This window comes from Oryctolagus cuniculus, chromosome 4, assembly GCF_051225735.1.
Source record: "Oryctolagus cuniculus isolate XC-2025 breed Fujian yellow rabbit chromosome 4, ASM5122573v1, whole genome shotgun sequence".
Classification (NCBI taxonomy): Eukaryota; Metazoa; Chordata; class Mammalia; order Lagomorpha; family Leporidae; genus Oryctolagus; species Oryctolagus cuniculus.
The window spans coordinates 147,805,837-147,826,773 of NC_142870.1; the positions used below are offsets into that span (position 1 = coordinate 147,805,837).

At 42.6% G+C, this 20,937-nt stretch overlaps 1 protein-coding gene across 7 annotated transcripts in view; it reads left to right on the plus strand.

Annotated features, from left to right (window-relative positions):
* The first annotated feature begins 3,814 nt into the window (after positions 1-3,814).
* The window catches only part of NPHP3 (nephrocystin 3), a 45,493-nt gene continuing 28,370 nt past the window's right edge, over positions 3,815-20,937 (plus strand). For 4 of the 7 annotated variants that reach the window (XR_016232817.1, XR_016232814.1, XR_016232815.1 and 1 more), the window contains exons 1-7: positions 3,815-4,257; positions 5,689-5,814; positions 6,322-6,472; positions 8,779-8,931; positions 11,776-11,909; positions 13,702-13,862; positions 18,070-18,223. Coding sequence is in view for 3 of the 7 variants with exons in the window: in XM_070072811.2 (XP_069928912.1) it covers positions 3,877-4,257; positions 5,689-5,814; positions 6,322-6,472; positions 8,779-8,931; positions 11,776-11,909; positions 13,702-13,862; positions 18,070-18,223 (1,260 nt within the window). In the remaining 4 variants the exon portion in view is untranslated. The remainder of the gene's footprint in view (positions 4,258-5,688; positions 5,815-6,321; positions 6,473-8,778; positions 8,932-11,775; positions 11,910-13,701; positions 13,863-18,069; positions 18,224-20,937) is intronic. The other 3 variants (XM_008266202.5, XM_089331178.1, XM_070072811.2) reach the window with 2 other exon arrangements.

Below are 20,937 nucleotides of genomic sequence, written 5' to 3' on the forward strand. Positions count from 1 at the left end.
GACTCAACCTTAATGCCTGACAACTGAAGACTGGATAAAGAAACTATGGGATATGTACTCGATGGAATACTAAACAGCAGTAAAAAAAAAAATGAAATCCAGTCATTTGCAAAAAAAAGGATGAATCTGGAAAACATCATACTTAGTGAAATAAGCCAGTCTCAAAGGGACAAATACGGTATGTTCTCCCTGATCTGTGATAACTAATAGACACCTAAAAGAAAATCTGTAGAAATGAAATTGACACTTAAGAGAAGCATTGACTTGAACAGCCCTTGTCTTGACTGTCAAGGAAGAGTGTTTTTTTCTTTCTCTTCATACTATTTGATGAACTCTTAACAGAGTTAATCAGATGTGTATAAAGTCAATTGAGTAGATCTTGGTAAAAAATAAGAGTGGGAATAAGAGAGGGAGGAGGAAGCTTGTAACTGTAAAGCTGTATAGTTCTGCATACATTCCTATGGACTTCTAAGTGTACAGTTTAAAACCTTGTCATGGGACCCCAAATCCCATTAAACTGGGTGCTAAAAATATCATCTTAAGAGTTAAAGTGACCATATTAAGTGTTAAAGTGATCATACAGATAGGATTAAGTGTTAAAGGTGTTAGGTAGGAAGTTAGATATGAGCTTATGTGTGTGTGACATAAAGGCCTAAAGAGAAGCCATCTATATCCAGCATATGCATCTACATCTCAAAGTCATCCATTTCAGGGGCACCCCAGTGTTCGCATTCTGCCCTGCCCCCTTCTACCTGCCAGGTTGGAGTCCCCGCCCCTTCTACCTGACAAATCTTCCACAGTCTCCCAGATGCAGCCCAGTATCTGCATTTCAAACACCCTGCTCCGGATCCCCATTCTCTAGGGGGTCCTGATCACCCTTCCTTTGAACCCAGGATGGCCCCAGCTAGGCTTCCTCCTGTCTGCTACCTTCAAGGAAAAACTCAGATAGGAGCTTCTTAATATTTACAGCCATAAAATCCTTTGTTTCAGGGGGAGATGTGTGAAGACAAAGACCCATCTCCTTAACCCCTCCCACCCTCATCCCCCCCCACTCCCTCCCCCTCAACCAGGCTGCATGTTCAACCCTCTGCCTCTATGCTGAGTGGTCCGCCTGCCTGGCCAGGTGTAATCTCTCCACTCAACCATGTAACCTTGCTTCTTCCCCTGTCCGAGCGACGGCATTCTCTCTCAGGTCCTGTCTGGAGAGGTGCCTATCCGTTCTTGCGGATGTCTCTACCCTAATAAACTTTGCTACTTTTTACTTTCCACCACTCTGTCTTACGCCTGAATTCTTTCTTGTGCAAAGACAAGAACCCTGCATTTCTCTGGTAACAAAGGGATCATATAAATGAGATCAACTTGTAATAATAGATAGAATTAAAAAAGAATGTTCCAACACAGAAAGCGGTCTACACAGCAGACTCATACAATGACAATCACTTTAAATTGCACCCTGACCTCACAATCAGCCCTTAAGGCATTCTGATCTGGTTGAAAAGCCCATGAGAGCATTTCAGGCATAGAAAACTAAGACTCTGTGGCAAAAAAAGTCCTACATGAAGGATCTCTGTGAGTGAGACTCCAGGGGAAAGAAGGGCCCATCAAAGAAGGATGCACTTTTCTCTGAAGGGGGGAGAGAACTTCCACTTTGTTTATGGCCTTGTCTAAATACTGACAGATTGTGGATTCAAAGGGCTTCAGTAGCCTAGGCAGCACATGTCAAGAGCCTCAGGTGATCCCTGATATGTGTAAGAGTGTTAATTGTTAAATCAACAACAAAAGTTAATGTGCACTAACTTCCCATGCAGGACTTCTATTAGTGAGTTTTATTAAGATAATTAACTAAGACTTGTTCTCAGTTTGTGTGTGTGTGTGTGTGTGCAAATTGTTGAAATCTTTACTTAGAGTTGGTCTTCTATGTATAAAGTTAATTGAAAATGAATCTTAATGGAGAATGGGACAGGGAATGAGAGAGGGAGGAGCTGGGGTGGGAGGGCAGATATGGTGGGAAGAATCACTATATTCATAAAATTGTACTTATGAAATTAGTACTCATTAAATGTTTCTTTGGGAAAAATAACACACACACACACACACACACACACACACACACACAGAAAATTGGTGGCTATCTTTAATCAACCACTAGCCTCCTGCAAGTGATTTTATTCCTCACTCTGTGTTCAGGGTTATCGTTTCAAAATGCAGCACGAGCTGTGTGTGCTAAACTCAGCGTAAAGAAAAACAGATTATGAAGTTGAAAATTAGACAAACTTGTGTAATGTTTCATCATTAAGAAATATGTTGGAAAACAACCACATTATCATACTGAGTATCCAATAGCATCCTATTTGCTCACTGCTGGACTCATTTTAACATTGACCAACAGTGATCTAAGGCCAGTATGCATGCTCTGTGTATACCAAGAGCCTATGATGAGAAATAGCTGAGATCCCTTCACAGAGGGCTGTCTCCAGGATTTCAGCCAAACAGATTGTTTTGGAACACCTGCACATGTCTGTGTAAATCAGATCACTGAGGAAGGCAGTGACAATTAGTCCTTGGGCTTTTGGGGAGCTGAGGCCATATTTGATAGCTCTTTGGACCACCAGCCATTTTCAGAGATGCTAAATAAGGTTTGCTGGTGATAAATCTAGGCAAAAAATGGTCCAACAGCCATAATGAGAGCTACTGCTATAACCCTAGATTGACAGAATGCGGGCCCAAGTAGGGGAGGAGAGGTCAGGAAAACACAGAACACAGGGCTTTGTGCCTCGTGGGCAGTGGCTGATGAGTCGGAACTGTTGCTGTGAGGTCATCCAGAGTTGGCTTCTTAGACATCGCAGCACGCCTTTGAGAGAAGCGAGGTTCAAAGTTTGAGCTTTGGGGCCGGCGCCATGGCTCACTTGTTAATCCTCCGCCTGCAGTGTCAGCATCCCATATGGGTGCGGAGTTCTAGTCCCGTTTGCCCCTCTTCCAGTCCAGCAATCTGTTGTGGCTTGGGAAGGCAGTGGAGGATGGCCCAAGTGCTTGGGCCCATGCACCCGCATGGGAGACCAGGAGGAAACACCTGGCTCCTGGCTTTGGATCTGCGCAGTGCTGGCTGTTGCGGCCATTTTGGGAGTGAACCAATGGAAGAAAGTCCTTTCTCTCTGTCTCTCTCTCTCACTGTCTATAACTCCACTTGTCAAAAAAAAAAAAAAAAAAAAAAAAAAAAAGAAGAAAAGAAAAAAGTTTGAGCTTTGACGGTTGCTGGACAGTGCTGAGAGGAAGGAGAAGCCCTTCTGGTGTGAGCAGAAAAGCAGGCTGCCAGGGCGGAGGAAGGTGGGCTGGCGGGTGTTCCGGGACGGGGAAGATACCGCGTCGGGGCACTCCTCCTTCCTAGACCGTGGAACCCGGGAGGCCTTAGTGCCAGAGGCCCTCAGGGTGTCTGTTGGAGGACTCAGGCCTTGCTAATTTCATTTACGCAGGAATTGCCTCGGGTCTTTAGCTGAGGGACACTGCGAAGGAGACACAACGACGCAAAGTTTTCCAAAGGATCTGGTTGGAAACCGATGGGTGACCCTCAAACCTCCGATCACATCGAGGGTACAAACAATGAGAAATTAGCAGAAAGGATTTGACAGGCGGGATGTCCTTCAGGGGCCGTGACGGGGCGAACGCTTCCCTCACCTCAGGCGCAGGCGGAGGAACTTCCCGCCCCCTCGCTGTCCCACCCCCCTGACCCGCCCACGGGCTCGCCCCGCCCCTCTGGCCCCGCCTTCTTCCCTCGCTCCAGTGGCTGCCCCGCTCAGCTCCACTAGTCCCGCCCCTTTCGCCTCGCCCTCCATTTCGGCCCGCCCCTCCTGTCCCCGGCGCGCGTCGCGGCGGCATGCCATGGGGACCGCGTCGTCTCTTGTGCGGCCCGCGGGCGGGGAGGTGATTGAGGACACGTACGGCGCGGGCGGCGGTGAGGCGTGCGAGATCCCGGTGGAGGTGAAGCCCAAGGCCCGCCTGCTGCGCGGCTCGCTCCGCCGGGGCGCTGGGGCCGGGCCCGGGGCGCAGGCGCGCGGCGCGGGCGGCGGCGGGCTGTTGGGGGCCAGCTTCAGGTCCACCGGCTCGTCGCTGCCCGAACTGGAGTACGCGGCGGCCGAGTGCGAGCGGCTCAGGAAGGAGTACGAGATCTTCCGGGTCAGCAAGACCCAGGAGCTGTTGTCCATGGGCCGCCGCGAGGCCAAGCTGGACACGGAGAACAAGCGGCTGCGGGCCGAGCTGCAGGTAACGCCCCGGGCGGCGGCGGGCTCGGGGCTGCCGGCTGTCCGCAGACTGGGCGGTGGGGCGCCCGGGGACGGAACTGCCCCCCTGGCTGGCTGTGGGGCTGCTGTCTCCTGTCTACACGGGCTCCTCGGCCGCCCTTCCTTCCGTTTGTTTCCGGTTGCTTCTTACGCTCCAAGACGTGGCCTGGGTGGACTCAGCTGCGGTCCCTCACCCCAAGACAGGTGACACGTCTTCAGGCAGCTCCGCGACCTCGCCCTCGCCCCATTCCACCTGGGGGCGCCTCCCGGTGGGGCTCAGGGCCCCGCGTCCCTGTGCAAAGCTCCTGGGATGTTAACAATGTTGGCGTGAGTTTTTCTGGACGCCTCCTGCTTTTCACCCTCTGAGGTGCTGCAGTGGGAAACCTTCCTAGTCAGATTCCTTAGTTCCCTTATTTACTCTAAACCCCAATGCGGGTCCATTTGTAATTCCTTAAGATAGTATATAAAGCCGAGGTTGCTTTTGCGTAAGCCAGATTCTGAGACTTGGAGCCGTCGGTTGTGTCATTTGTTCTTTTTCTGTCTATGGAAGAGGCTTCTAGGCAGCCCAGGCCCCTGAGATCATCACGGTAGGATCTGAGTGAATTCCTGGTTTTTTAAAAGAAAGAAATCTGCCTCCTCATTTAGGTGTTCCTGTGGTCAGGTTGATTTTTTAACTCCCTCATCAGCCGATACCTAAAGGGTGCTTGTTGGTTTTGGTGTCTTAGTGTTTTCCTGCTGGGCAGTGTTAATGTATTTGCCTGTAGAAAATGGACTTGCGCATTTCGTGTATCCACACTGCGGACCGTGTGCAGGGCACACGGGAAACAACTTAGATGGCAGGTAGGAAAGAAGGTGGAGGTCAGCGGGCAGAGTGCGGCGTTCCCGGAGTACTCCTGCTGCCCGCCTGATTCCTGGGGAAGCCTACTTGCTTCCTTTCTCACATTTCTATGCATGGAGAAACTCTCCCGCCAGACTTTTCTGGGCGGCCTGCAGTGTATCAGACACTGCATGGGACTTGGGGTAGCAACACAAATAAGATGTGGTGCCAAGGAGTGCAGGGTCTCTCAGAATTAAGTATCCTTCAAGTGAAGCCTTTCAAGTTGTACTTTTAAAAGAGTCTCCTAAAGATGGGACAATGGAAGTAGAGGGAAGTTCAAGAGCTGATGGAGATGATGCAGAATTTCAATGAAAAATTGATTTCCATTGAAAGCTTAACATTGATGTGACCTCATTTGCTATAGTTCAAGTGTGTTTGCATTTTCCCATCATGTGTTTGAATGAAATGGCAACATATAATTCTTGAAAATTGGTACAATAATAGGTTGTTAAAATTTCAAGATATGTAGCATGTCAGAATGTCGAATTTGGGAGAAAGGCTATTTTTGTTAAACAGTAAAAAAGTAAATTATTCCAGGCACTTCAGAAAACTTACCAGAAGATACTTCGGGAAAAAGAAAGTGCTTTGGAAGCAAAATACCAAGCAATGGAGAGAGCAGCTACATTTGAACATGACAGAGATAAAGTTAAAAGGCAATTCAAGGTACGCTCCTACATCTTTACCCCCAAAGTGACATGGAATAAAAAATAGTATATTATAAAAGCTTCTATAACGTTGTGGGGAACAATTAGGAACAAGTCATGTATGGCTTATGAAAGTGATAAGAACCGGAATAAGTGCTTTTTACATTTTTGAGTTGGACGTGGTACCCTCGAGATAGTTCAGACAAAAAATATAAAGGTGAACATATGAGTGGGGATTTTGGAAAGAATGTGGAAACGTTTGGGGAGGACGTCAGGTATTTAGGGGAGACTGAACGTCACTGTGCTCGCCAGCCCCGCACTGCAGACGTGCACCCTGCTGGCATTTATTTCAGTGGGTTCCAGCTACAAGGCAGTAAGATAAAGGCATTGGGATTCTCCCTCCTAAGAAAGAGTGTATTGTGGACCAAATGCACATTGGTTTTATGAATGATAGTTCCTTTAGAAGTTGAAGGCATGACTTCTTTTTATCACAAAAATGTTTTCAAAATGTAAAATCTTTTTAAAGATTTTTAGGGAAACCAAAGAAAACGAAATTCAAGACTTACTAAGAGCCAAGCGAGAGCTGGAGAGCAAACTTCAGAGGTTGCAGGCTCAGGGGATCCAGGTGTTTGATCCTGGGGAGTCTGATTCGGATGACAACTGTACAGATGTTACTGGTAAACCTATTTGCTGTTTACGGTTTTGTGTGCTTTCAGCATAACTGGAGTAAAATTGTAGAGCCAGCTTAGAATCCTGCCGTATCTGTATTGGCTAGGCTATTGCTTTGTGTATTGATACAGATAGAATTGTTCTCTCTTTTTCAGTCAGCTGTTGGGGCACCCAGGAAGTCAGGGGCTGGGGCTTATTCTGTCTTGTTGCCCTGCCATGTCTACTCCACAGCTCTTCCCTCTCTGGTCTCAGATAGCTAAAGGGAAGAAGAGAGGGGGGAAGCAAATTCCTTTCTTTGAAGGCACATCCTGAAAGGTATACAGATCACTTCTGCTCAAATCTTGTTGGCCGGAACTATACCTAGGAAGACGGGAAAATGGAATCAGTTACTGGGCAGATACGTGTCTGGCTAAAATGTGGAGTTCTGGTACCAAGGGAAGAATGGATATTACAGGTAGTAGTCTCTGCAGCATTATTTTTCCACTCAATGATGTGTTCTTTGCCATTATTGTTTAACTTTTTATTAATTTTTATATGTTTGAAAGGCAGACAGAGGGAAATTTCCCATCTACTACTGGTTTACTATTCAGATACCCACAACATCCAGGGCCAGGTCAGGCTATAGCCTGGACCTGGGAACTCAGTCTGGGTCTCCCATGTTGGTGGCAGGAACATAACTACTGAGCTGTCACCTTCTGCCTCCCAGGCTGTGCATCAGCAGGAAGCTGGGAACTGGACCTCAAACCCAAGCAGTCTGTTAGGGAATGTGCACATCCTACACAGTGTCTTGACCACTGCCCTAGACACCTGCCCTACAGCTGCACAGAGTTGTTTCCAATGTAGTTTGGTGAAATATTCAAGGAATTTTTTGTTTGGGGGCAGGTGTCTGGCCTAGCAGTTAAGATAGGATGCTCATGTCCCATGTTGGAGTACATAGGTTCCACACCTGGCTCCACTACTGATTTTAACTCTTGCTAGTATAGACCCTGGGAGACAGCAGTGGTGACTCAAGTGACTAGGGTCCTTCTACCCATGTGAGAAGCCTGGGTTAAGTTCTAGGCTCCTGGCTTGTTCCTCCCCAGCAAGGGGCCGTTGCTAGCATTTGAGGAGTGAACCAGTGGATGGCCGTGTTCTTAGGCCCTCTCCTTCCCCAACACAGAATGTCTACCTTGCAAATAAATAAATTCTTGATAATTTATAATGAAACATATATAAGGTGTCTTTCCAGAAATAAAAGTCTGAGGTCAGAATGAAAGGATTCATCATGTTCCAAGAAAACACTAGCAAAATATGACTAATTCTGGGAAAAGATAAAGATTTTGTTTTAAATGTAGAAAAATATAGTTACTTTCCCACTTACAAGGGACTGTAATTCTTACAGACTGAAGCATTGTGGAGTAAAATGATTTTAATTTCATTTTAATTCATTAGAATCTGACCAGCAACTTGGCTTTTAATCATAACTTCTGAGGAAGAAATGAAGTAGTTTTTACTGGCCAAGAGTGACTGAGAAAATATGCCTTTATGCCCCTGTATTATTAGTCTTGGTGATCATTTCAATATTGACATTTCCAAATATGTAGTGTTTTAAAACTATTGTACTTGTCGAGGTAGCAAAAACTGTTCAGTATTCTTTTCTGCATCTTTCTTATTATTTGTTTCAAACATGAAGGAGGAAAGTTGAGGGTAGGCTGCCCATTTCAGATTTAAACAGTAAGCTCAAGTTTGCCAGAGATTTAGCCCGCATAGCAGTGTATGATCAGGAGGCCTTGTAGACACTTGGCAAATATGATTTCTTATAGAATCATCCACATGTCATCTGCAGCTGTTGATTTAGATGTTAATTTTCCTGCCTTGGGAGCCTTAGAACCATGTACTCTCTGCTCAGAGAGCTTGCATCCTAACAAGTCACAAATATTAATTATTAGTGTGTTAGTAGAATGTATCTCTGAAGTTCTTTCCTTTAGATTTTAATTGATAACTAAGCTGTATAGTTAGAAGTGGTTTTTAGAATTTCTTCTGGGGATGTTTTTAACTGCTGTCGTTATAATTCCTTTATTCTTATTTCTTTTCATCTTTCTCTATTTATTTCCTTTTTTGAACTTGGAATGATAATCAGAATTATGCTAAATAGTGCTTTAGAACTTTGCCAAAAGTCAGTGGCAAAGTGCTTTCAAAATCATCGTTTGAGTCTTTACTGTCTTTATGATGTTGTAGTATTTTTAAAATTAGAAATCCTGTTCAGTATGTGTGATGAGTTTTTGAACATTCAATAACTCAGTTTTCACAAAGTAAAAACCTCTTGTTTTAATAGCTGCTGGGACCCAGTGTGAGTACTGGACTGGCGGAGCCTTGGGGAGTGAGCCCTCCCTAGGAAGTATGATCCAGCTTCAGCAGTCTTTCCGAGGCCCTGAGTTTGCCCATAGTTCTATAGATGTGGAAGGACCCTTTGCAAATGTCAACAGAGGTAAGGCACACTGTTTACCAGTTATGCACCAGCAGGAGTGACTGTTGTGTTATCTTGGGCTAGGAGAACCACCATCAGAGAGAACGGTATTTGTGTTCTGGGCATCTTCCATTGACAAACCATCATGCACTGATGCTATGGTGAAATTATATAATTCAAGGCATCCAGGCGCTAGCAACTGCTTCTGGTCTGAATCCTCAGGTGTTTTAGTTGAACAGGAAGAATCTTAAATAGATTAACTGAGAAACTGGGTTTTAGTTTTTCCCTCTGCTTGTTTCATAGTATTGAAGGTTAGAGTAGGTCATGGAGCAAAATATACAAATACTTCCAAAAGTTCCTGGGAAACTGGCCAGTGTGTGTCGCAGTGGGGTAAGGCACCACTTGTGATGCCAGCATCCCATATTTAGAGTCTCCAATGCAGCTCCCTGTCAGTGTACCTGAAAGGATGATCCAAGTACTTGGGTCCCTGTGACCCACGTGGGAGACCTGGATAGAGGTCTTGGCCTCTAGGTTCAGCATGGCTTACTGGCTATTGCAGCTATTTGGGGAATAAATAAATGGATGGAAGAGCGCTCTCTCTCTCTGTCTCTGTCTCTTTCTTTCTTTCTCTCTCCCCTTCTCTCCTTCCCTTCCTCCCTCCCTCCTTCGTCCTCCTTCTCCCTCCTTTCCTCTCTGTCATTCTGCGTTTCTAATAAATACATAAATCTTTTTAAAAACTTCATGGAAAATGGAATTAAAAGATAAGATTATATTGGTGCAAAGAATCTGAAATCCATGCATACAAAGGGTCTTCAAAAAGTGCATGGAAAATGCATGTTATGAAAAATTCTGCATAGATTTCAAAATATTTTTGCACCAAAATAAACTTTTTAAAAATATTTATTTATTTGAAAAGCAGAGTTATAGAGAGGTAGATAGAAAGAAAGAGAGGTCTTCTATCCTCTGGCTCACTCCCCAGATTGCTGCAATGGCTAGAGCTGTGCTGATCTGAAGCCAGGAGCTTCTTCCGGGTCTCCCACAAGGGTGCAGGGGCCCAAGGACTTGGGCCATCTTCCACTGCTTTCCCAGGCCATAGCAGAGAGCTGGATCGGAAGTGGAGCAGCTGGGACTCAAACCAGCGCCCAGTGCCGGCTTCACCCACTACACTACTCTGCCAGCCCCAAATAATAAATAAACTTTTAAAAATTATGTTTTTTTCCATGATTTTTTTGAAGTGCCCTCATACAGAAAGCCTAGTTAGGTAATGTATCTTTTTTTTTTTTTTTTAATTTATCTTATTTATTTGAAAGGCAAAGTTATTGAGAGACTGGGAGTGAGAGATTTGCCATACACTGGTTCACTCTCCAAATGACCACAATGGCCAGGGCTGAGCCAGGCCAAAGCCAAGAGACCAGCGCAGCTTCTGGATCTCCCATATGGGTGCAGGGATCTAAGCACTTGGACCATCTTCTGCTTTCCTAGGCCCATTAGCAGGGACCTAGGGAGCTAGATCAGATGTGGAACTGCTGGAACTCGAATATGGACTGCCAGTCTCACAGGTGGTGGCTTAACCTGTTATACCACAGTGCCAGCCCCAGGTAATAGAATATTTTGATTATATTTATATAACCTGGTGTCTAAAATAACGCTAAGATCTCAGAATTTCAGTATCACTATAGACACAAGAAGTTGTAAATAGCTTTACTCCTTTTCCTTCAAACTATAAAATTATTTCCTTACTAACAAAATGAAAATAATTTTTAAAATTTGCTTTTTGATTGAAGCAAAAATTTCTTAAAATTTTCATTTTTGGGGCTGGTGTCATGGTGCAGTTGCCACCTATGACTCTGGCACCACACATTAGAGTGTTGGTTCAAGTCCTGACTGCTCTGCTTCCAATCCAGCTTCCTGCTGATGTGCCTGGGAAAGTAGTGGAAGATGGCCCATGTACTTGGGCCCCTTGCCACCCATGTGAAAAACCCAGATGGAGCTCCTGGCTTTGGACTGGCCTAGTCCCAGCCGTTGCAGCCATTAAGGGAGTGCCCTGCAGATAGATCTCTTTCTCTGTCTCTCCTTCTCTCTCTCCCTTGCACTCTGCCTTTTGGATTAATTTTTAAAAAATTTATTCTCACTAAATAGCATAAAGTTATTTTTCATTTTATGCCGCTGTTGAGGTTTCTTTTCAACTCAGTGTATTTCAAGAATAGTAAGAAGGTGACACCACAGGTCAGCTTGGTTGTGTAGGTGCCCCTCAGGTAGCAGACTGAACGGTTCATGTGCAGTAGTTGACAGGAGCCACTGGTATCCAGGGAGGATCACTAGTGACTGTTGTCATTTCCTGTTCTGGGTAGAATTTGGGGAACTGGGGCGGTGCTGTGGTGTAGTGGGTAAAGCTGCCGCCTGCAGTGCCGGCATCCCATATAGGCTCTGGTTCTAGTCCTGGCTGCTCCACTTCCAATCTAGCTCTCTGTTATGGCCTGGGAAAGCAGTAGAAGATGGCCCAAGTCTTTGGGCCCCTGCACCCATGTGGGAGACCTGGAAGAAGCTCTTGGCTCCTGGCTTCAGGTCAGCTCAGCTCCAGCCGTTGTGGCCACTTGGGGAGTGAACCAGCAGATGGAAGACCTCTTCCTCTCTCTCTCTCTGCATCTCTTTCTCTCTCTCTGTAACTGTGACTTTCAAGTAAAATAAATCTTAAAAAAAAAGAATTTGGGGAACTGGTTGCCTTCTAATGTTATTCTAGAAACTAAGTCGGTATTGACATGTGAGATTGAGTTTATCGTATAAACCTGTTGTGTTTTTTTTAGACTTTTGGAGTCATTAGATGTACTTCTAACAGCTTTTTCCTGAACTTTAATTTTATTTCAGATGACTGGGATATGGCTGTAGCTAGTTTGTTGCAGGTTACTCCCTTGTTTTCACACTCTCTATGGAGTAACACTGTCAGATGTTACCTCATTTGTACAGAGGAGACCCAAGTGGAGATGGATCTTTTCCTTAAGGTGAGGATATTTAGAAATTTGTACTTACCAGTGTAAAACAGAAGTCAATGTATTCTATTTATGATACTGTGATATCTATGTAAATAATTTATTTCCTATTTGACCATACATATTAAAGAGCAAGAAGCATCTTGGGCTTTTCTTAAGAGAAAATCTGTTCAATGTTTTTATTTTTATTTTTTTATTTTTTATTTTTTTTTAACTTTCTGCGATTAACTGTTAGGATAGGAGCTAACAGAAAAAGAAGTTTCTGGGGCTGGTTTTGTGGCATAGCAGGTAAAGCCACCACCTGCAACACTGGCATTTCATATGGATGTTGGTTTGATTCCCAGCTGCTCTACTTCTAATCCAGCTCCCTGCTAATATGCCTGGAAAAGCATCAGAAGATGGCCCAAATGTTGGGGCCCCTACCACCCACGTGGGAGACTCAAATGAAGCTTCAAGCTGCTGGCTTTGGCCTGGCGCAGCCTGGCCATTGCAGCCATTTGAAGTGTGAACCAGCAGATGAAAGATATATCTATTTCTTTCTCTGTTTCTCTCTGTCTGTTTCTGATTTTCAAAATAAGTAAAATAAATCTTAAAAAGTTTCTTACTCATTGTAGTTTTGAACATCAAATTAATATGTTAGAGGTTTTTTTTTTTTTTTTTTTTTTTTTTAGTATTTTCTTGAATATTCTTCACAATGTTTAAAACCCTCATTGGTCATACTTTAGATAATATTGTTACTACCTTCCAGTACTGTTGCAGGTAAAAACAAAATAAAATCTTTGTCATGGGCTTTGATTTTTGGTGGTGACTGGAGTTGTAGTAAGGCAGGGGAGTGAATTCTAGCCTGCTGGCCAACTCTGGTGTGCTGTCTTTGTATGGTTCAGAGCTAAGATTAATTTTCACATTTTAAATGGCTGGGGAAAAATGTCAAGAATACTACTTTGTGACATGTGAAAGTTACATAAAATCCAGATTTTAATGTGTTAGTAAGGTTGCGTTAAGACACTGTCAGCGTATTCACTTACATATTATCTATAGCTGCACTGCTTTGACACTTTAAGGGCAGATCAGGTTGTTGCATGAACCATCATACTACAAAGACCCTTGCTAAGGCAGCCAAGTGGTTAAGCATTGTTATTTTTGTAAACTTTCTTGCCATGTGACCCTTTAAAAAAAAGTTGGCTTATTACTTTTCCCAGTGAATTTTAAATAAATCTACATGTGACGTGCAATATCTGCTATATTAATATTCTCCAGACTGCTGATTTGTAATACATTCATTTAGCAATCCTTTGTGATATTACTTAGTTTGGTAAAAAGATTTTAAATCTTTAAATCTAAGATTTTAAATCCCAAAGCTTCCAATTCAGTTCAGTAATTGAATGTAAGTTATTTCTGAGATGAGATCATTTTGAGAACATCACAGATTTCTTGCCTAAGTGTAGTAATCACTACTTAGTAACTATTTATTATAAACCAACATGTTTGTACCTTGTGTTTGCTTCAGTGTTCTAATATGTCATGAAGCTTTTTATATGCAGATCTACAGGATATCCTATTTTAGGTTTACTATGAAGTAAATAATTTTCTAGGCTAGAAAATAGCCAAAGTTAAGCTATTATTTTTGCTTTGGAGAGGAATTTGTCTTTTTTAAGATGTTCATTAAAAAGTGATTACATCATTATCTTTTAATTTTTTATTGGAAAGTATCCAGCATAACCTGTTTTGATGCATGCTTTGTTTTTAGCTCATGAGATCTTTACTTAAATATGTTATACTTTTATATATTCTAATTTGCTTTTAGGTCTATTCACCTAAACTTAAAAGAATGTGTGAGACAATGGGATATTTTTTCCATGCTGTTTATTTCCCAGTAGATGTTGAAAATCAATTCCTCACTGTAAGAAAATGGGAAATTGAGAAGAGTTCATTAGTTATTTTATTCATTCACGTAACGTTACCAAGGTAAGCTGAAAAAAATCTGTAGCTTGTTATAGGCATTAGGCTTTAAACAAAATAGATTGCAAAGTGAACTGCAAAGATGTTTAAATTGTAATATAACCAAAAACAATCTGAATTCTGTTTTTTTGCTGTAAGATTTGTTTCATAGGTCATACAATTAACATTATCAGTGTAAAGATTATTTTAAACATGGATGGATTGGCAGACTGTAGCCTAAGGGCGAAATCTAGCCAAGTGTCTATTGGAATATAGACACATGCATTCATTTATGTATTTTCTATGGCTGCCTTCCTTCTATAATAGCCAAGTGGAATAGTTATAACAGACCCCGTATGTCTAGCAAAGCCTGAAATACTTACTATATGACCTTTTATCGAAAAAGTTGCTGATATATGGTTTTAATAATGAACATTAACCTTCACTGTTTTCTTTCTTTGGACACAGATTAAGAGAAGTGAACATTAAATGGTACATGTGTTCTTGAATACTTCTATAGTTGTTGAATCATAATTTAAATGCTCTGAGTAGCTTACTAGTTCAAAAAGCCCAGTAAAGTGAACTGTTTTCTTATAATGTGAATACATTTGTGCTAATGAATTTTGTCTACAAATATTTTTTAACCAGTTAGATATCTAGATAAAAGACAAAGTAGTTTTTATCAGAGGTTAGCTTTCCTTTTAGATTTGTCATCTGATTGAAATTAATCTTTTCAAAGCATTTTTTTTTTGATTGTGGATCAGCTCTGACATTAATTTATACAGAAGTGTGTTGGGGCTCAAGTTTGACCAGAGTTTTCCTGCAGTGTAACCTACCATTGATCCTTGAGACTGAGCCCCAGTGGCCTGGAGGGCAGGGAACTTCCTGGTCAATGGGCCTCACCCAGAATGCTTAAGGAGTCCTTCAACTGGATTGCTGGGTTTCATTATTATCCACCCTCTTCTTTTTCTCACCCTGTTTCTATGTTTATTAGGTTATATCTTGTTTTATTCCTGAACATTTGGATGGTGTTTGATGTTACCTTGTAATATGTCATTTGTTTTTACATTATTTTTCTTTAATTTATAGCTTTAATTCTTAAAGCCATATTTTTTCACTTCCTTAAATTTGTTTAAATACTGTCCAGATGTTTTCTCACTCTTATCATCTGTTTCTAAATTTAAACTCTTAATGTTTTCTCTCCCTTCATGTTCCTTTCATATTTTATTACTTTTGCTTAACTAATTTCATTATATCTCCTTTAACAGAACTTTCATATTTTAAAAAATTGTAACTATTTTAAAATAAAAATTTTAATGTCTTACATTTAACCTTAGCTTTTGCCTTTTGCCTTGACTTTATTTTGCCTTGTTTTTTCTCTTACTCCATTTGCTTATTTTATTTCATTATTTGTTCCTTTCATGGTTGTCAAGCATGGCTCTAGGAATGGACTTCACACTACAAAAAAGGGAACCTTTGTCTATCTCAGGTTTCTCCTCTCTTGAATTACACCCTGCTGGTTTCCCATCCTTCTAAATGATCCCCAGATCTCCCTGGGACAATGTGGGGGTTCTACCCAGAAATACTTTTTTAAATAAGATTTATTTATTTTATTTGAAAAGCAGAGTTACAGTGAGAAGGGGAGACAGAGATCTATTCGCTGGATCATTCCCCAAGGTGGCCACAGCAACCAGGCTGGGCCAGGTTGAAGCTAGGAGCTTCATCAGGGTCTCCAGTAGGTGACTGGCCCAAGCACTTGGGCCATCTTCTGCTGCTTTCCTAGGCACATTAGCAGGGAGCTGGATCGGAAGTGGAGCAGCTGGGACATAAACTGGCACCCATATGGTATGTTGGCATCACAGGCAGCAGCTTCACCCACCGTACCACAATGCTGGCCCTAGAAAATACTTTTCTGATCAGTAATCAATCCTTGTGTGCAGATTGTACTGTTCACAGGTTTCTCATACCATGCAGTCATCCCAGAAGAAGTTCTGTCTTTAAAAATTCATGGTTTTGGTCTGGCTGTTTGATGTAACCATTAAAACACAGCTTGGAGTGTCTGCACCCCATATTGGAGTGTCTGGGTTTGAGACCTGGCTCTGTTTCTGATTTGACTTCCTGCTAATGTGCACCTTGGGAGGCAGCAGGTGATGATTCAAGTGCTTGAGTCTCCACCACCCATATGGAACATCCAAACTGAGTTCTGGGCTCCTGGTTTCAGCCTGGCCTAATCCTGACTGTTGTAGGCATTTGGGGACTGAACCAATGGATGGATGGAGGATCCCTCTATCTCTCTGCCTTTCAAATAAAAAAAAAAAATAGGATTCCACTAAATCTAAGTCTATAGCTACTATCTGTGTACTTGAGGCTTCTCCTGCCAAGTAGACCTACATACAAAAAAAAAAAAAAATCAAACCCAAAAATCCCCACCGTCTTTAGAATGTGAAATGACTTAGCTATAGGAGCGGAGAGTAGGCAGGAAGAGGTGGTGCTTAGTGAGGAACACGGGCACTGTGCTTCTTGGTTGTCATTCATTGCACAGGGAAGGCCCTCAGGCCTCTGACACTGCTTGTCCAAGTAGTTGTCTTCAGTGGATTTAATTTAACCTGTTTCCCTTCACGGCAGAATCATAGGAGAAACCTCTTACAATAAAGGATGAGGGCCGAAATACAGAGTCCAGCAGAGGTTGGCCGAGTGAAGGTTTCAAAATGGGCTGTTCTTTGCTCATGACTGGGCCTCCTTCATTGTCAATGCCCTAGTTGGGCAAGGCAGGCTCACTGAGCATGCTTGACCCTGAGTAGAAGGAAGGCTGCCCTGCCTCTGGAGAGCAGGTGCAGGTCCTGGTTGCACAGAGGGCTGACGGATGGTTTTCTTCAGAGTGACACCAGTCTTTCTCAAGGGAAAGGAGTTCAGTGCCCAAAGGGTAATTGTGTCTTTTAGGACATCGTAGGACCTTTTCCTGGCTTCCTTCAGTTCTTTTTAACTAACTCTCTTACAAAATACCTTAAAGAATTTGCTTACGCGGAAGCTCTTGCTTGTTCTGTGAGTGAACTTTCTTCATTGCTCATCAGCCTCCAGGTGTAGTGATCACTCCTCCCCTGTGCTCTGTCTCCTCTGGTCACAGCTGACTGCATCCTGAAGTGCAGATTAGCATGTGAGCTGGCTTTCCTTACTAGCGACTTCAGCAGTTTGTTTCATCTCTCCTATCTACTTCTCTTCCACAACATTATTTGAATCAAGTCCTAGAGAGCATATTTCATTCGAGTCCTGGGAGTCAGTTTTGTTAGGAATGATTCTGAAATCTGAGCATGTGGCTGGACAGAAGGCCCATTCTTTGTGTTCATGTAGGCCACATACTTCTCCCCAAGCAATTAACAAATGAACCATTAGAATTCTAGAAGTCTATACAGCATGCTCAGAATAATTTAAAAATGGAAAACTGTGGTTTGGAGAGATTGAATTAGTGCAGAAATATGTAAAAAATTAAAAGCATTACTTCTTCTGATTTTTATTTGGGGTAGTACTTTGATTTGTGAATTCTGAATTGTGTAAGCTCCCCATTATACCCAGCACATACACAATCATTCCCCAATTTGCCTCTCTGACAATTTCAATTTAATACTTCCTAGAAAAGGATTGGTTGCAATGTTCTTTCTGATGTAGAAAACCCCAATGGATTAGTCTAAGATTGTTCTAGAACTTTTGTAAAGAGATAATGATTTCCTGTAGCAAATTTAATTTTTTTTAAACTTTAGCCTCAGTCAAGGTTTTTACTTGCCATCTAACCCCCAGATACTTCTTAAAAGAAGTATTGGGTATAAGGCTTTGGGTCATTGATTAGATGAGAAAAAGCTGAAAGATGAGAGACAAGAAAAATCTTGAAACCTTGGGGCTAATAATACCTGTGTTTGAATTTTAGATCTGTAAATAAAATTTTGTTTTTTATTTATGTAGTCTCATGAGTCTGATCCATTATTTTGAGCTATGTTTATAAGGTATATGTACTTTACAGTGTAATGCATAATTTCATATACTGACTCTGTCAGCTGATGAACACCATGTATTTTAAGATCAAGCTAAAACAGGTATAAAAATACCAAGTTTTGGAAAGTTTCACTAGTTCTGCGAGGGAGCCTTTTCTGACCACTTGTCACACTGTAGTGAGACCCATTGTTGGCGCTTGGGTTGGTTGTTTGCTGCAGAGTAACACAAGAAATGCTAATTTCCAATCTAGCCTTTTATTGGAAGACTGTGAAGAAGCTTTTCTGAAAAACCCTGAAGGAAAACCACGATTAATTTATCATCATTTGGAAGAGGGGGAAGTCAGTTCTGACTCTGTGCAACAATTGCTTGATCAAGTTTCCAACCTAAAGACCAGCAAAGCCAAGGTAAAGCTCATAGGATGTTTTTTAGAGCATGCCTGGCAGAGGGAAGAGCTAGAACAAAGGCTGTGAGGAGTGGGCTGGAGCCTGGTGTGTTTGGGAGGGGAGGGAAGCCATCACAGCTGCAGCAGAAGGAGTGGGGTACAGGAGAGGCACCCTAGGTCCATCCTGAGGTGGGGAGCCACTGGAGGTCTTGAAGCAGAGGAGTGATAGGACCCGATGTGATCCCGCAGCAGGAAGGTTCTCAGGCCACTGTGTGAGAATGGGCAGTAGCTTGGAAGGTGCTGGGCAGAGTCTGAGAACTGCTGCCAGCATCCAGGTGAGAGATGTGGTGACTTGGGTGAGTCGGATGCTAGGGGAGGTGTCAGGAAATGATGGAGTCCAGGATAAATTGAAATAGAGCCACCAGGATTTCCTAACAGGTTGGTTGTGGGCTGTGAGACAGCAGGAATGTGATCTGTGAATGAACAAATTAGATTCTTAGGGCTTTTCTTCTAAGCCCTTATCACCTGACCAAGAGTTAGTGTACGATTTTCTTATAGTGACTTTCCTAAGAGAATTGGAAAAAGCCAAAAGCTGATGATGGTATAAGAGAAATTGGGTCATTCTTAGATGCAAATAGAGATTGCATACTTTCTGTTACTATATTCTCAAATAACTTGGTAAACTTTTAGAGTTAATATGAAGGATACAATTGAAAACAGGCCTTTGTCTAGGGTGTGTTTTTTTTGTTAAGTTTTATTTATTTGAAAGAATTACAGAGAAAGAGAGATAGGAGAGATCTTCTATCTGCTGATTTCACTCCCTGAAAAGCCACTGCTACTAGGGCTGAACCAGGACGAAGTCAGGAGCTTCATTTGCCTCTCCCATGTAGGATGCTAACATCACAGGCAGCAGCTTAACCCACTATGCCACAATGCCTGCCCCTGTCTAGGGTTTTTTTTTTTTTTTTTGAAGATTTATTTATTTAATTGAAAGACAGATGAGATGGGGCTGGCGCTGTGGCGCAGAGGGTTGATGCCCTGGCCTGAAGTGCTGGCATCCCATATGGAAACCAGTTCAAGACCTGGCTGCTCCACTTCCAATCCAGCTCTCTGTTATGGCCTGGGAAAGCAGTAGAAGATGGCCCAAGTCCTTGGGCCTCTGCACCCATGTGGGAAACCCAGAAGAAGCTCCTGGCTCCTGGCTTCGGATTGGCACAGCTCCAGCCGTTGTGGCCAATTGGAGGGTGAACCATTGGATGGAGGACCTCTCTCTCGTGCTCTCTGCCTCTCCTCTCTCTATGTAACTCTGACTTTCAAGGAAATAAATAAATCTTAAAAAAAAAAAAAAAAAAAGAGACAGAGTTAGAGGGAGAGACAGAAAGCAGAAAGGTCTTCGATCTATGGTTCATTTCCCAAATGGCTACAATAGCCAGAACTGGGCCAGGCTGAAGGCAGGAGTTTTTTCCAGGTCTTCTATATGGTGCAGAGGCCCAAATGCTTGGGCCATCTTCCACTGCTTTTCCCAGGCACATTAGGAGGAAGCTAGATCAGAAGTGAAACACCCATGACTTGAACAGGTACTCATATGGGAAGCTAGCATTGTAGGCTGTGGCATAATCTGCTACACCACAGTGCCATCCCCTTTCTAGATTCTTTTTTTTTTTTTAAAGATTTATTTTATTTATTTGAAAGACAGAGTTACAGAGAGAGGTAGAGACAGAAAGAGAAGTCTTCCATCTGCTGGTTCACTCCCTAGATGGTTGCAGAAGCTGCACCATTCTGAAGCCAGGAGCCAAGAGCTTCTTCCATGTCTCCCAAGCAGGTGTAGGGGCCCAAGGACTTGGACCATCTTCTACTGCTTCCTAGGCCATAGCAGAGAGCTGGATTGGAAGTGGAGCAGCCGGGATTAGAACTGGCATCCATATAGGATGCTAACACTTCAGGCCAGGGCTTTAACCCACTGTGCCACAGTGCCAGCCCCAACCCTGTCTAGATTCTTGACAAAGTTATTTCTCTGTGCCTAACCAGGAACAAAAATCAAATATGAATACAAACATTTTCCTTTATATCTTTTAGTATTGAAAAGGTAGGTTGAAATCAGCATGACGTATTAAAGAGTATGAAATAAAATTCATTTTTATGATTTTCAATGCCATTTCTTTTTTTTTTATTAATATCATCCTGGTACATTAGATTCCACAAGAGAAGATAAATTCATCTTTCTTTTCTTTATTCTATAAATAGTACTTTAAAAAATTATCACTCTAGGGGCCAGCATTGTGGCATAGCAAGTTAAGCTTCCACCTGCTACACTGGCATCCCTTATGGGCACCGATTCAAGAGCTACTCTGCTTCTTATCCAGCTCCCTGTTAATGTGCCTGGAAAAGTATCCGAGGATGGCCCAAGTGCTTGGGCCCCTGCTGCCAATGTGGGAGACCCAAAAGAAGCCCCAGCTCCTAGCTTTGGCCTGGCCCAGCCCCAGCCCCAGCCATTGAGGCTATCTGGGGAGTGAACCTGAAGGTGGAAGACTCTCTTCCTCTCTAACTCTGCCTTTCAAATAAATAAGTGAATCTTTAAAAGAAATAATACACCAGAAAAATGAATTTATTTTATAAAAATAGGAGTAAAGTAAGCTGCCTACTATGATTTAAAGTATAAGATAAATTTTCATTCTGGTTATTTGACATGCTTTTTGAAATCATTTGCTTTTTCTAATTTTATCAAATATTAACTAC